The following is a 15189-nucleotide window of genomic DNA, read 5'->3' as shown; positions in this document are numbered from 1 at the left end:
ATAAATGATGGGATGTATAGTATGGGAACTATAGTTAATAATACTGTATTGCATATCTGAAAAATGTTAAGAGATTAAATCTTAAAAGTTTTCATAACAAGAAAAAAATTGTAACTCTGGTGATATTTTTACTAGACTTACTGTGGTGATCATTTTGTAATATATAGAAATATGAAATTATGTTGTATGCATGAAACTAATATGTTACATGTCAATTACACCTCAATAAAAAAGTAATCCATTAAAATTTCTAAATAGAAAAAATCGTGGGGTACCCAGCTGGCTCAGTTGGTATAGTGTACGATTCTTGATTTCACAGTTTTGAGTTTGAGCCCCATATTAAGATGCAAAGATTACTTAAAAATAAAATCCTTATACTCCACAGATAGAAGACTATAGACATTCTCTCTAAAAATAACCACTATCTCAAGATACAAGACCTATAGATATGAAAAATCGAAAATCTCTCAGAAAAATGACCCAGCTATGTCATCCCACTATAAAACTTCTGGTCAATGAACACTCCCTACTCACACAAAGCTTCCAATAAATGTTTCAGTGCCTGGGGCACTTGGGTGGCTCAACTGATTAAGCTTCCAACTTTGGCTCAGGTCAGGATCTCAGCTCAGGTCTTGATCTTGCAGTTCATAAGTTCCAGCCCTCAGTCAAGCCCAGTGTCGAGCCCCATGTTGAGATCTGTGCTGACGGCTCAGAGCCTGGAGCCTGCTTTGGATTCTATGTCTCCTCCCTCTCTCTCTGCCCTTCCACAGCTCATGCTGTCTCTCTCTCTCTCTCTCTCAAAAATAAACATAATACAATACAGTAAGTGATTCAGTGTCTAATGCATGTACATGAACAAAGCCCAGTATCACCACATATATGAAGATATGCAAACAAAAAACTTTTTAAAGTTGGTAAGAAATAAAGACAACAAAGGAAGCAGAAAAAAACTTCACACAAAAATAAAACCACTATTAAATATCCTAGACTAGCAAACTAAAAATGAAAACAAACAAACAAAAAAACCCTTCCTGGCAAAAGAAAATACACCACCTAAAATGAAAAGAAAAAAAAAAAAAAAAGGATGGTTTCAAAGATAAAGTTGAAGAAATCTTCCCTGAAAGAGACCAAAAAATTCAAAGAAAAAAGAATACTAGAGAATCCATCTAAGAGGTCCTGGTCCCAATGATGGGAGTTCCAGAAAAAAGGACAAGAAAATCAAGGAGCTGAAATTATCAAAGAAATAATTCAAGAAATTTTTCTAGAACTGGAAAACATGAGTTTCTGCACTGAAGAACACACTTTTGACCAAGCACTTGGCTCAAGAAAGACCCACACCAAGACATAATAAAGTATTTTAAATGCCAGGGATTACAGAGCAAATCCTAAATGCTTTTAGGGGGAAATAAACAGGTTACTTACAAAGGATGAGGAACCTGAATGGCACTGGAATGCTCAACAGTAACATTGGAAGCTAGGAGGCAGTGGAACAATGCCTCAAAATTCTAATAAAATGATTTCCAACCTAGAATTCTACATGCAGATAAACCAAAGGGAAGAAGAGAATATGCAAGGTCTCAAAAATCTGACTTTTCATTTACCTTTCCTCAGGGAATAACTAGAGAATCTGTTCCACCAAAGCAGAGGAATAAACCAAGAAAGAGGAAGAGATGGCATACAGAAAGCAGAGCTCAAACACAGAACAGACACAAATGGAATTCCCAGGATGGTCAAGAAGGTAGATTCCATGATGACAGGCATCCAGGAGAAAGAGAGACCAACTATCCAAATTAACAACAGAACTACAAAATTTTGCGGTGAATGTCTAAATATAAAAAAATAATAAAAATTTGTATTTGAAAATAATGAGATTTGCATACCTCTGCTAGACAGTATTTGAATGATGTAATCATGGAGCCTTCATAGCTGTGATTAAATTTGCATGGTGATAATGTAAATAATGAGATAACAATCAACCCCAAAACTGCAGTGCTGTCTATCTAAATTAGGATGGAGTCAGGGAAATCTGAGTATTTTTAAAGAGGCAGAAGGCAGAGACATTTAAAAGAGTTAATGCCTCATCTTCTATAATAGGAAGTCAACAGGCACACCTGGACAGTTCAATCTATTAAGCGTCCAACTCTTGATTTCTACTCAGGTCATGATCATACTGTTTGTGAGATGGAACCCTATACTGGGGTCTATGCTGTCGGTGTGGAGCTTGCTTGGGATTCTCTCTGCCCCTCCCCCAACTCGTGCTTGCTCTCCCTCTCTCAAAATAGGTGAATAAACTAAAAAAAAAAAAAAAAAAAAAAAAAAAGGAAATAATAAATACCTACAACAGAAAAAGACAAAGAACCAAGAACAAAGAACCTACGTTATATAATCTTACTTAGAAATACAAATAAAACAAAACATGCAATATAAAGCTATAAGATATGGATTACTTCTGTGAAGAATGAATATAGGGTTGGAAGAACAGGACACAATTCTACTACTTTTCATTATAGGCGTGGTAGAACAATTTGGCCTTTGCAACTCTGACCATGGATTATGTGCCTTTTTCTTCTTGGTTTGTAGGATTTCTTCACATAATTCTCAGTATGAATCCTCTATGACTTGCCTCTTCACTCATCTTATTAGTGTCATTTGAACATAGTTAAATTTATGAAATGTTTTCACTTTGGGGTTCCCGGGTGGTTCAGTTGGTTAAGTGTCCAACTCTGGCTCAGGTCATGATTTCACGTTCATGGGTTTCAGCCCTGTGTCAGGCTCTGTGCTGACAACTCAGAGCCTGGAGCCTGCTTTAGATTCTGCGTCTCTTTGTCTCTCTGCCCTCGCCCTCTCATGCTCTGTCTCTCTCTGTCTCAAAAGTAAATAAAATATAAAAAAAAAAAAAAAAGAAAGAAATGTTTTCACTTTATGGTCAGTGCCTTGTGGCACATTTATGAAATTTGTCACTATTCTTACTAAATCTTTATTGTTTTACCTTTCATATTTAGATCTGTAAGTCACCTATTACTGATTTTTGTATGATGGTAAGACCTGAGGGTCAAGAATCATTTCCCACCATATGGATATGCAACTGATCCACCATCTATTATAAAAGATTATCCCTTTCCCCACTGCACTGTGTTATTACCTTTACCACATATCAAGTTATATTGGATATAACTCCATATATGTATATGGAGTCTATTGCTGGACTCCATTCTGTTCTATTGGTCTATTTTTCTTTTCCTGTGCTAATATCAGTGACTTAATTCTACTTCTTGATATATACCTAAAAAGACTGAGAAAAAAAACAAAACCCAAACCTGTACCAGAGTGTTCAAAGCAGTTGTACCAGTGTGAATTCAAAGATTATTCACATCAAAAAATAAAAACAACTCAAATATCCAACAGCTGATGAATGGATAAACAAAATGTGACACATCAATATGATGGAATATTTAGTCATAAAAAGGAATGACGTATTAATATATACTATAATATTCATGAGCTGTGAAAACATTATGCCAGGTGAAAAAAACTACAATAAAATGGTACATATTTTATGTTTCCATTTATAGAAATGTTCGGAAAAGGCAAGTCCATAGATACAAAAGTAGCCACAAAATGCCATACATGTATAAATTCATTTGTATAAAATGTTCACAAGACACAAACCCATAGAGACAGATAACAGACTAAGGTTGCCAGGGGTTAAATGTAGGATAGGAGAGCAGGAGAATGGGGAACTGCCACTAATGTGTATGGGGTTTCTTTTTGGGGTGATAAAAATATTCTGGAATTAGAGAGTGGTGATAGCTGCACAATTTAGTGATATACTGAAAACCCCTGAAAGGTAGACCTGAAAATGGGTCAATTTTATGGTATGTGAATTATATCTCAATAAAGGTTTTATAAAAGTTTCAAGTTATTGGGAGAAAGGAACACAGGAGGAGGAAGAAAGTTTGGTAACCCCTAGTACATAATCACTTATACTCTGAGATACACAGTTATGTACACATGGCAAGCACACACTCAAACTTTCGAAGTCTTCAAAACAGTTTGGGCAGAGGGAAAACAGTTATGGAACATTTTTTAAAATATAAAACCAACACCAGCACATGGAAAACAATTTCATTACAGAAATAAAATTTCTCCCTCCCACGCCAGTCCCAATATTGAGGCAACCATTTTTTTAAAAACTGTTTTTAATGCAATTTTTGAATAAGCCATACATACAGGCTATGTTACTTTCTTTCTTATCTTTCTAGAGACTATATGTTTACAACTAACAAATTAAACATACAAACTTGGTTCCTTCCTTCTCATACAAAAAATAACATGTAAACTGTCCTGCACTTCTTTCCTCTTGATAGAGATTGGGAAATTCCAAATCAACATATAATAAATTCTTCACTCCTTTTTTGCTTTGCTAATTTCTTTCTTTCAAACAAGGGCAGAGTATTCTACTGTGTGTACTCTATTTTGAGAAGTCCTTTATTGACTCTCCCATGAATGATGAAGAATTTAGCCCACTAGCACCACAGCTTCCCCTTCTTCCTCACATATTTGTATTTTTTTATTTTACATTTTTCAAATGGTTACCTTACCCTTAAATACACACAATTTTTAAGTTCTTTAAACCATGTGTGACTCCTCACTACATACAATAAGAAAATAATCTTTATATTTAGCTCCTTTCCTGACATGATAGCCACACAATAACTTTTACATCAGTACATTTTATAATGTTTACCTTTACCTTCTATTGGTAATCTCACAACAGAGTCACAAACTCATGCCACAAGGATCTGGGGACAAATAAAATAAGCAGGTGAAGCAGGCTTGGGCTAAGATAAAAGAAGTAGAACATGATAGAATAAAAGTTCTCTCTCTCTCCAGTCAAGTTTTGTTATTAGCTGTGAACACTGAATTAGTGAATGCTGAATCATCACCACTGAGGGAAATACACAGTTAGGGTCCTGCAAGCTTCTCAAGACATTTTTTGTTAATCAATTAATACATAACCTTGTTTTGTAAACAAGTGTGTTTCTGTTTTAAGATGCCTTATTTAATATATATTGTTGATTCATTCACACTGAATTCACAGCCAACACTACTATAACTCATGCTTGAACAAAACTTACAGAACACATGTATTTTCTCCCTAGGGCACATCACAGCCTTCTTGTGCCTAGAACACTAGATAGCAACTCAGCAATACTACCCTTGGGGGCCATTTTAAACAGCAAAATTACGAATAAAAAGCACAAAAAAGTGAAAAACATGGCACTAAGTAAACTGTGAAAAGAACACTTTGTTTAAAGTATGAGAGCTGAAACACAGAGTGTTGCTTTGTTCAGCCTTAGGCAACTCAAATTTTCCAACACCGCACATGCACAGGTAATTGAGTGACTGGCAAAAGCAATCTGAGTTTTGATTTTGAGGTTACAAATAAATTTTAGCAAAGGTAAATTTGCAATTACAAAATCCTCAAATAAAGAGGACTGACTATTGTATGTGGTATCTATCAAATCAAGCCTATAGATTACATTGTGCAAATTGCAAATCCCGTATAACCTGCTGTTATATATATATTTATATATAACAGTCAAAATTTCAAAAAATTTAACATTTAAAATTAAAATCCTTCACTGTAACTATACTTTAATACATTCACCATGTATTTTTAGAACTGTATGATATATAAAAATTTATAACTGTTATATCTTCCTTATGGATTATTAGTCCTTAAAGAGTATCTATCTTTGTTCGATTCAGATTTTTGTTTCTGAAGAATGAAATATATACTGTACTATTAGTACACACACACACACACACACACACACACACACACACACACACACTGTACTATTAGTACTATTGCTGATGCTAGAAATATAGCAGTGGGAAATAAACAGACTTAACTCCAAGGACTTATAGAGTTTACACGGTACAAAATAAGAAACAGACAATAAACAAACAAATATTTAGTACTTTATTTAATTTAGAATAAGGAACAAAGAAGTATTTCTACAGAAATTAGAGAAAGGGGCAGAGTGGTATCACTATCTTCTTATATAGAGCAGACAGAGAAAGCCTCTTTAAAGAGGTGACACTTGAGCAAACATCTGAATGAAATTCTTCAGTATCTCTGAGACAAGTGGCTAATGTAATAATGTGGGTAGAGTGGAACAGCTATTAATTGAATGGGGTATTTAGTCTAAAGTTAGAGCAGAAAGTCTTATTATAGCATGATGAAGAGATTTAATTTTATTTTAAATGTGACTGGAAGGCTTCAAGTTGGGGAGAAACTGATCTCAAAATCTTCCTTCCAGTTATTTCCAATCTGTCATTTTTGGGAAATGCTTCTTGTCAATAGCCTATAGATGGAGTCTCATTTGTTGTGATAATATATACTTGGCTTTATTCCTTCCATATTATGTAATAGCTTAAAATAGAATTTTTTGTTTCTTTTTTCTCTCTCCCCTCACTTTTATTGACTTATTTCTTTTTACTGCACTTTCTACACCCTGTCACAGTAATTTAAAAGTTCTATTTACAATATCTCTGTGGCCTATAGTTATTACTTTCCTACTTATAAGCAGCATAGCTCAATACAAACAAAATTTTTATGATTATACTCCTAGACAACTTTCTTACCTTTCTCCCTTTCCTCCTCTCCCAGAGCACCATCACTATCAGAATTGTGATCCTTGTGCTTTTACTTCCACAGTGTAAACTCAACGGTTTACCATTATTAAGATCTGCTTACCCAACAATACTGCATTTTACAGGCACATTATCACCATCAATTTAAATAAAAACCATTTTAACAGTCATTGATCAACAGTATCTTACGTTCTGTAGCTTCAATCTATATTTGTTTTTAAATTTAAATGAGTATTTTAAAAATAGAAGCCTACCCACAAAGAATAGTATGCCAACATTAATTCATCCTCCAATACTGAGCCCATACTCAAATTTCCTGAGCTGTCTCAAAAAACATTCTTTATAACTATTTTTCTCCCAATCCAGGAGCAAATCAGGATTCACAGATTCACAGACTGCACTTGGCTATGTCTCTTTCACCTCAATTGGTCTAGACAGAACAGTCCTTCTGCCTCTCTCCATTCTTCCTGGCACTGAATACTTTGAAGAGTCTAGGCCAATTGTTCAGCATGCTATTGCAGGAGTTATTTTCTAATGACTAAATTCAAATCCAATTTTTCCACCATGGAAAAAAAAATTCCACTATGAAAACTATAGGGGTTCCTCTTGTTGCATCTCCTCAGAGTGAGCCTAATGTCAGACTGTCTGTGTCACTACCAATAAAAATTTGACCTTGATTATGGTGGTGACTAACAAATCTCTCCATTTTAAATACCCATATGCTCTTTTGTAATAAATAACTCCTCGATAAGGTGAAATCTGAGACCTTGAAAATAAACTAGTCTCTGAAACATTTCACTAAATGATTTTAACATCCACTGATGATCCTTGCCTTAATTAATAATTAGGCTGGGAAATACTGAATGTTGACTTCCTGATTCCACATTCCCTCTAAATTAGCTGATGTTCTTTTAAGAGACTACCGCATAACAACAAGCATACCCAACTTGGTTCCTAAGTACCATTCCCCACCTCAGAGAAAAGTCTGTTCACATTCACTGCAGAGACCACAGTGATACAAGAAAGAGATGTGTACACAAGAACACAAATTTCACAAAAATGCTATCATCTCTTAAATCTAGATAAAGAGTATGCAAGTATTCTTTGTACGATATTTTCAATTTTCTATAGGCATAATATAGATCTATAATATTTTTTCAAAGTGAAAAGTTATTTTAAAAATAGGGGGTCAATGGGAAATCCTGCAGAAATATATAAATATCAGTTTGAGTATTAATATAATTAATAATATAATTAGTATAAATATATGTGAGTATACAGTATCATAATACTAAAAATAGAACATGTAATTTTAAAACACCAAGAAAAACTCAATCTGTTCAATGGAAAGCAAGGTGTAGAAGGGAATAAAAGTGAAGTATAATTAGAAGACATTGGACTATAGATAGCAGGGGCAAGTCAGAAAATAAAAATAGTTACAATGAATGTAATGGACTAAACCCACCATTTAATAGGTAAAAACACTAATATTCTCTCAAAAAAGACATGTGACAGGGCACCTGGATGGCTCAGTCAGATATGCGTCTGACTTCAGCTCAGGTCATGATCTCATGGATCATGAGTTTGAGGCCATCATCAGACTCTGCTGACAGCTCAGAGTCTGGAGGCTGCTTCGGATTTTGTTTCCCTCTCTCTCTGCCCCTCCCCTGCTCTCTGTCAAAAATAAATTAACAGTAAAAAAAAAGATATGATCTAAAAGAAATACAATTAAAATGAGTAAAAATGAAATAGAAAAACATATACCCATATATCTAAGACAAACAGGAACCAAAAGAAGGCCAAAAATATTAAGATTTGAAAAAAACAAATATTTAAGGAAAAAATAATTACAATTACAAAAAGAAAAGAATAAGATGTATGCATGTAAAAATATAGCCTCAAAATATATCAAGCAAATATTGATAAATGGCAAGCTGAAATTCATAAATCAATAATCACAGCTAATGATTTCTCTTTTTATTGAAATACAGATGTTACATCAGTTGCAGGTATACAACATAGGATTGAACAACTCTATATGTTATGCTATGGTCACCACAAGTGCAGCTGCCAACTGTCACCATACAATTCTATTACAATACCAGTGACTATATTCCCTATACAGCTAATGATTTTAATACACCACTCAGGGAAAAGGACAAGCTGACAATACTAGGAAACATCTAAGATCTGAACAAATAAAATTAAGAGCTATTAGATACGACATGTTTACAAAACAGGGCACACTTCAGGAATTAATATCATACAAACTATTTTCAAAATGTAATGCAACATATTAGATATTGTAACAAAAGAATAGCTCAAAATATCCCACATTAATAACCCCTGTGTTACAAAGGAAATAAAGGTGGCTCAGTAGTTGGAGCATGCAGCTCCTCATCTTGGGGTTGTGAGTCTGAGCCCCACATTGGGGTAGAGCTTACTTTAAAAAAAAAAAAAGTAGAGTAATATGTAGCCTTTTGAATCTGGCTTCTTTTAAAAGTTAGCATAATGTACTCATCTGAGATTCATCCATGTTGTTGCAGGTCATTAATTGCTAAATAATACTCCATTGTATAAATATACATACTACACTTCTTTTTAATCCATTTCTCTTAGATGAGGAACATTTGGGTTGTTTACAATATTCTGTAAATTACAAATAAAGCTTATCCTTCCTTTCAGATTTGACAGCTGCTTATGTGGCATAAATACCACTCAAAACAATAGAGTATTTCCTGAAGGTCATGACTAATATAAAGAAAAAAATACATATATGAGGTGTAAAAAATAAAAATTGCCATTTTTGAAAGAATATTATTAGAGAAACCTAGAGAATCTACAAACTATTACAACAACAACAAAATATATCAACAGCAAGACAGCTATATACAAGACCAAACTATAAAAATCAAAAACCCCCAAGGGTACCTGGGTGACTCAGTTGGTTAATCAATCTGACTTCAGCTCAGGTCATGATCTCACAATTTGTAAATTCGATGCCCCCACTGGGCTCCCATGCTAACAGTGTGGAGCCTGTTTAGGATTCTCTCTTTCTCTTTTTCTCTGCCCCTCCCTTGCTCTCTCTCAAAAATAAATAAATAAACTTAAAAAATTAAAAGCCTCCTGTGTTGTTTGCAATAATCAACTAGAAAATTAAAAAAAACACTTCAGCCATAAGAACTTAAAGATCTAGGAATTCACCAAAATAACTGATAAAAGCTAGCCAAATATTCTTAAGACCTCTATAGAAAGAACTGAATACACTTCATGTATTTGGATGAGAAAACCTAATCTTATAAAGATTCTACTACTTCCTCAATTAACCTATAAATTCAATGCATTTAAAATAAGAATTCTACTTGAATTTTTTAAGGAAAAAGATACAAATAAACCATTATAGAAGAATTCCCAAAAGCTAACAAGCAAATGAAGAGATGCTCAAATTTTTTATGAGGGAATACAGATCCATAAATAATTAAGTTAACCTTATAAAATAAAATTAAAGAAGAGACTTGTTTTACCATACAAAAAATATATACCAAAATACAGTTTTTTTAAATGTGATACTGGGACAGGAACACAGGCCACTGGAATGTAAGAAAATTTCAGACAGATCCACATAAAGACATGTCAACTTAATATATATGATAATGGTGGCATCACCAATCAGTGGGAAAATATGGATGATTTAAGAAGTCATGTAGCAAAAACTGGTTCACTAGATGGAGAAAAATAAAACTGGGTCCCTAACAATACTATATAAAAGGCAAGGCCTAAAGTGCAAATATGACAGTAAAACTATAAAATTAACAGAAGAATCTATAGAATATCTTTATGGTCCAAAATGGGAAAGATGTGTTTAATTCTTAAAATACTTAGGGTCCACTGGACCCAATTTCAATGTTTGAGCTTCTTTTTTGAGTAGTTCTAGCTATTTGTAAAGATTGGTACTTTGGGACTTTTATTCTCTTTTAGAGATCATCCAAAGCATAAAAAATAAATTTATTTTTAATAGAATAAAATGCATTCTATCTGGTTATAAATCACCAGATATCCAATGGATCCTTTCGCAAATTTAAAATATATTATGAGATCTTAGGGATCTAATTTTTCCTATATTTTATTATTACATAATCCTACATTACTTCATCATTACTCATCATTGTTCATCAATTATTCCCAACTATGCTAAAACAAAAAAACCATTAAAGAAATAGAATGATGATATGACAGGCAGAATAATGACCCCCAGTGATGCTCAGACCCTAATCCCAGAACCTGTGAATGTCACTTTATATGGCAAAGAGGACTTTGCAAATGTAAAGGTAAGAACTTTGAATTGGAAAAATGCCAGACTATCCAGATGGGCATGAGCCCAATCTAATCATGAGTACTTGGAAAGGAAGAACCTTTCAAGATTTTGGTCAGAGGGAGATGTGACTTCCAAAAAATGGTAAGGGAGATATATGACTGCTAACTTTGAAGATAGAGGAAGGAGACCACCAGCCAAGAAATTCAGACAGCCTCTAGAAGCCAAAAAAAGGGAGGGAAAATGATCCCCACCTAGAGCCTTCAAAGAAGGAATCCAGATCTGCACAAACCTTGATTTTAACCGTGTGAGATCAATTTCAGACTTCTGACTCTCAGAACTGTAAGAAAATAACTGTCTGTTGTTTTAAGCAACTCTGCGGTAATTTTTTATGGTAGAAATAGAAAAACAATAGAGTTAATGACCTAAAAGAGTGATGCAATAGTGAAATAAATTGCCATCTTTCAGTTATCTTGGCTTGCCCAAAGTACTGTGCCATCTTTCAAGAATGTATGAAAAACTAGAGACATCTTTGTAGACTGATTTTAGATTGCATTGACTCCAGTGGAGAATTAAGAAATTTTCATCTTCCACCCAAGATGGTTAAGAGAAGAAAATGACAGAGGAAGACATTTTGTAATTATAAGACAAATCAGAAAACAAAGAGATAACACCTTCAGACTCTAAAACTGATGGTAATGACTATATACAATCTCAGTCATTAAATGTTATTACCCTAGATGAATTTTCCAAAATTCAAGAATCATTTAATCAGATAACATATTTATAAGGAAAAAAAGGAAAGAGAATTTTCATTAGTCACTTAACCAAAGAATTTCACCATATAATATTCTTCCAGAGCAACCTGGACCACTTTAGGCTCAAAGGATGCATGACAATATCCTTATCTTTTATGATGCATGTGCTGCTTGTACACCAAGATTTATGTGACACAAAAAGGTTTTTAGTATGTTAAATTCTTATTGAAATTTCTAATAAAGTTGTTTTTAATTAAGCCTTTATTCCTACTGCAATAAATTAGTAGCAAAATAACTTAAAACATAATAATAGCAAAAGGACCTATGTGACCAGATGGTTCACGGTGAGGACTGTTTTTCATAGTATACTAAGAGCTATTCAAAACTTTATAGATTCTAAGTAAAAAAAAAAATTGATCAGTTTGATTACAACAAAATTAAAGAGATCTCTACAATGATCCTGTACAATGCTGGATACTATGAACAAAGTTGACAGATATGACAAAACAGTTGATGTTATCTGCGCTATATACAAGTAACATGGAATTGATGTATAGAATATACAAAGAACATGGGAAAAATCAGTTCAGTGTGAAAAAGTAATCACTAATCCTGACAGGAACAATTTATAGGAGACTCCCAAAAAGCCAACAAGCATATAAGGAAATGCTGAAAATAACTGTGGTATGAGTGAAAAAATGAGATACTACTGAGATACCTGTTAAAGACTATAAAAAATCAAGAATCCAGATGATGCCAAGTGTTTCTGAGATGTATGGATATATAAATGCTCATGCATTCTGTTGAAAATGCAGATTAGTTCTATACAACTATTCTGAATAGCAATCTTACACTATTTATTCAGTTTAACTCTATACGTACCCTATAACAAGCAGTTCTGCTCCTGGGAATATAACCTAAATAAATGATCACAAAGGCCCATAAGAGAACAAGTACATGAAATTCACTATAGTGTGAATTTCAGACCTGAAGACAACCTGATGTTTATCACTGGAAGGCCTAAGAGGTACACTTAAATTTTTTTTTGCTTTTTTAATGTTTATTTACTTTTGAAAGAGAGAGAGAACACAAGTGGGCGAGGGGTAAAGAGGGAGACACAGAATATGAAGCTGTCAGCACAGAGCCTGACGCAGTGTTCGAACTCACAGACTGCAAGATAATGCCCTGAGCCAAAGTTGGATGCTTCACTGATTGAGCCACCAGATGCCCCCAGATAGACTTATTTGTATTATTTGCAAGTAAGAACATATACAGACAGGAACAAGGGTGACAGGGGCAAGGAAGAGATAAAGAACAGGGAAAATAAAAATTATATAATAGGAGAAGAGTACTATAATCTAATAAACTCATTTTTATTCCTGAAATCTATTATGCTATAATAACATATATTAACATATATATAATATAATGCCCCGAAGCATATTATGCTGTATTAAAAATCATATTTATACTGACCTTTCCCCTATACATTATAAAAATTATAGTAAATAATAATTTGCTTTTAAGCACATATGTAGGGATCCTTTACAAAATATATTTTAGGTCATTTAATACAAAGAAAGAATGTCAAATAAAGATTACAATTTTACTCACTTTTGCTCCAACACTGCAACTGCCAGTGCTCCCAGTGCTCCCACTTGCAACTCCTGTAAATCTAGCTTCCAGTAATTCTTGCCTTCTTGGATCCAAACTATGAAGCTCATCCATTGCACCTATTAAAAAAAAATACAAATACATATATATCTTCATATACACATAAACACAAAATATACAGAGATGACTAGTTGAAATATCAATATAAACTTAATGAATGAATTCTATAAACAGATGAAAGAGTCTTTAACATTTTAAATTGTCATATCCCATACTCATTTAGCAAAACAAACTACAGTGCATTTCCAACACTTTGACTGTAATCCACAGTTAAAAATGGATTTCCCACACAATTCAGTATACAGACACATATATTGAAAAATTCCAGGGTGCCTACGTGGCTCAGTTGGTTAAGTGTCTGACTCTTGATCTCAGCCCAGGTCATGCTCTGAGATCGAGCCCCACATCAGGTTCTGCACTGATGGGGGGGGGGGGAACCTGCTGGGGATTCTTTCTTTCTCTCTCAAAATAAATAAATTTTTTAAAAATTCCACAATTACTTCTTACTACATGCAGTGCGCTCCAATATTTTCTATTTGTCTATTAGAAAAGAGAAAACACTGGTTGTGATCTATTAAATTGATTTAATGAGCCATTAATGGACCATGGGTCCACAGTCTGAAAACACTACTCTCATAGTATAATCTCCCTATTCTTAGCTTATATGAATTTTGACACCATAACATTAGTAATTATTTTGTTCATATATGCACCTTATATCTGACTGTATTTTTAACTGTGAAGAATTGTTTTATGATTGTCATATCCCAAAGACTTTTTGGACATTGGATAATTTTCAGTTTCTAACAAGTACATGAAAAACACACATATATCATTAAGGTAACATCTATTACTAAACAATCACTGGAGAATTAAGAGGGGAAGTTAACATCCTCATGTAATTGTTACTATGCAGACTAAAGCACCACGAAATCTTTTTTGTTGTTTTACAGTTTATTGTCAAGTTTCCATATAACACCCAATGTCCATCCCAACAAATGCCCTCCTCCATGCCCATCACCCCTTCTCCCCTCTCCTCCACACCCTCAACCCTCAGTTTGTTCTCAGTATTTAAGAGTCTCTTATGGTTTGCCTCCCTCCCTCTCCTTAACTATTTTTTCCCTTCCCCTCCCCCATGGTCCTCTGTTAAGTTTCTCCTGTTCCACATATGAGTGAAAACATATGGTATCTGTCCTTCTCTGCCTGACTTACTTCACTTAACATAATACCCTCGAGTTCCATCCATATTGCTACAAATGACCAGATTTCATTCTTTCTCATTGCCATGTAGTATTCCATTGTATATATAAATCATATCTTCTTGATTCATTCATCAGTTGATGAACATTTAGGCTCTTTCCATGATTTGGCTGTTGTTGAAAGAAAGCAGCACAAATTCTAACTAAAGTTCAATTAAGCTTGTAAAATTTATTTTATTTATGTTTGCCAATTCTCTACTGATAAAACCTTAGAACTGATAAAAATGAGTGGTTCTCAGAAGGGACAAGGAAGATACTATCAGAATCCCAAATCACATGTGGACATTTTCAAACTACTCTAGACCCCTTCCACATACTCTGACATTCCTCTATCTTAAATGCTAAGAATTAGTCCTATAGGATCTTATCTTTTAAAATTCCTTTCCTTACCTTTCATCTTTATCTGGACAAAAAACTAGATGGATAATGACTATCATGTTTACTTGCATCTCTGTACCTAACTGTATCTTTCCTGCCCACTCTTCTTTCCTCCAACTCAAAGAGGTAACTACGATTAAAAAGC

The 15189-nt window shown here is 33.8% G+C and overlaps 1 protein-coding gene across 1 annotated transcript in view; it reads right to left on the bottom strand.

Moving 5' to 3' along the window:
• TLK1 (tousled like kinase 1) overlaps positions 1-15189 on the bottom strand; it is a 138769-nt gene that overhangs the window by 85825 nt on the left and 37755 nt on the right. The window contains exon 2 of the mRNA XM_029934394.1: positions 13348-13466. Within this exon, the coding sequence (XP_029790254.1) occupies positions 13348-13466 (119 nt within the window). The remainder of the gene's footprint in view (positions 1-13347; positions 13467-15189) is intronic.

The sequence above is a fragment of the Suricata suricatta genome, chromosome 3, assembly GCF_006229205.1.
Source record: "Suricata suricatta isolate VVHF042 chromosome 3, meerkat_22Aug2017_6uvM2_HiC, whole genome shotgun sequence".
NCBI lineage: Eukaryota > Metazoa > Chordata > Mammalia > Carnivora > Herpestidae > Suricata > Suricata suricatta.
Note: the sequence above shows the minus strand (reverse complement) of the source record. Positions and strands in the feature narration are given on the sequence as shown.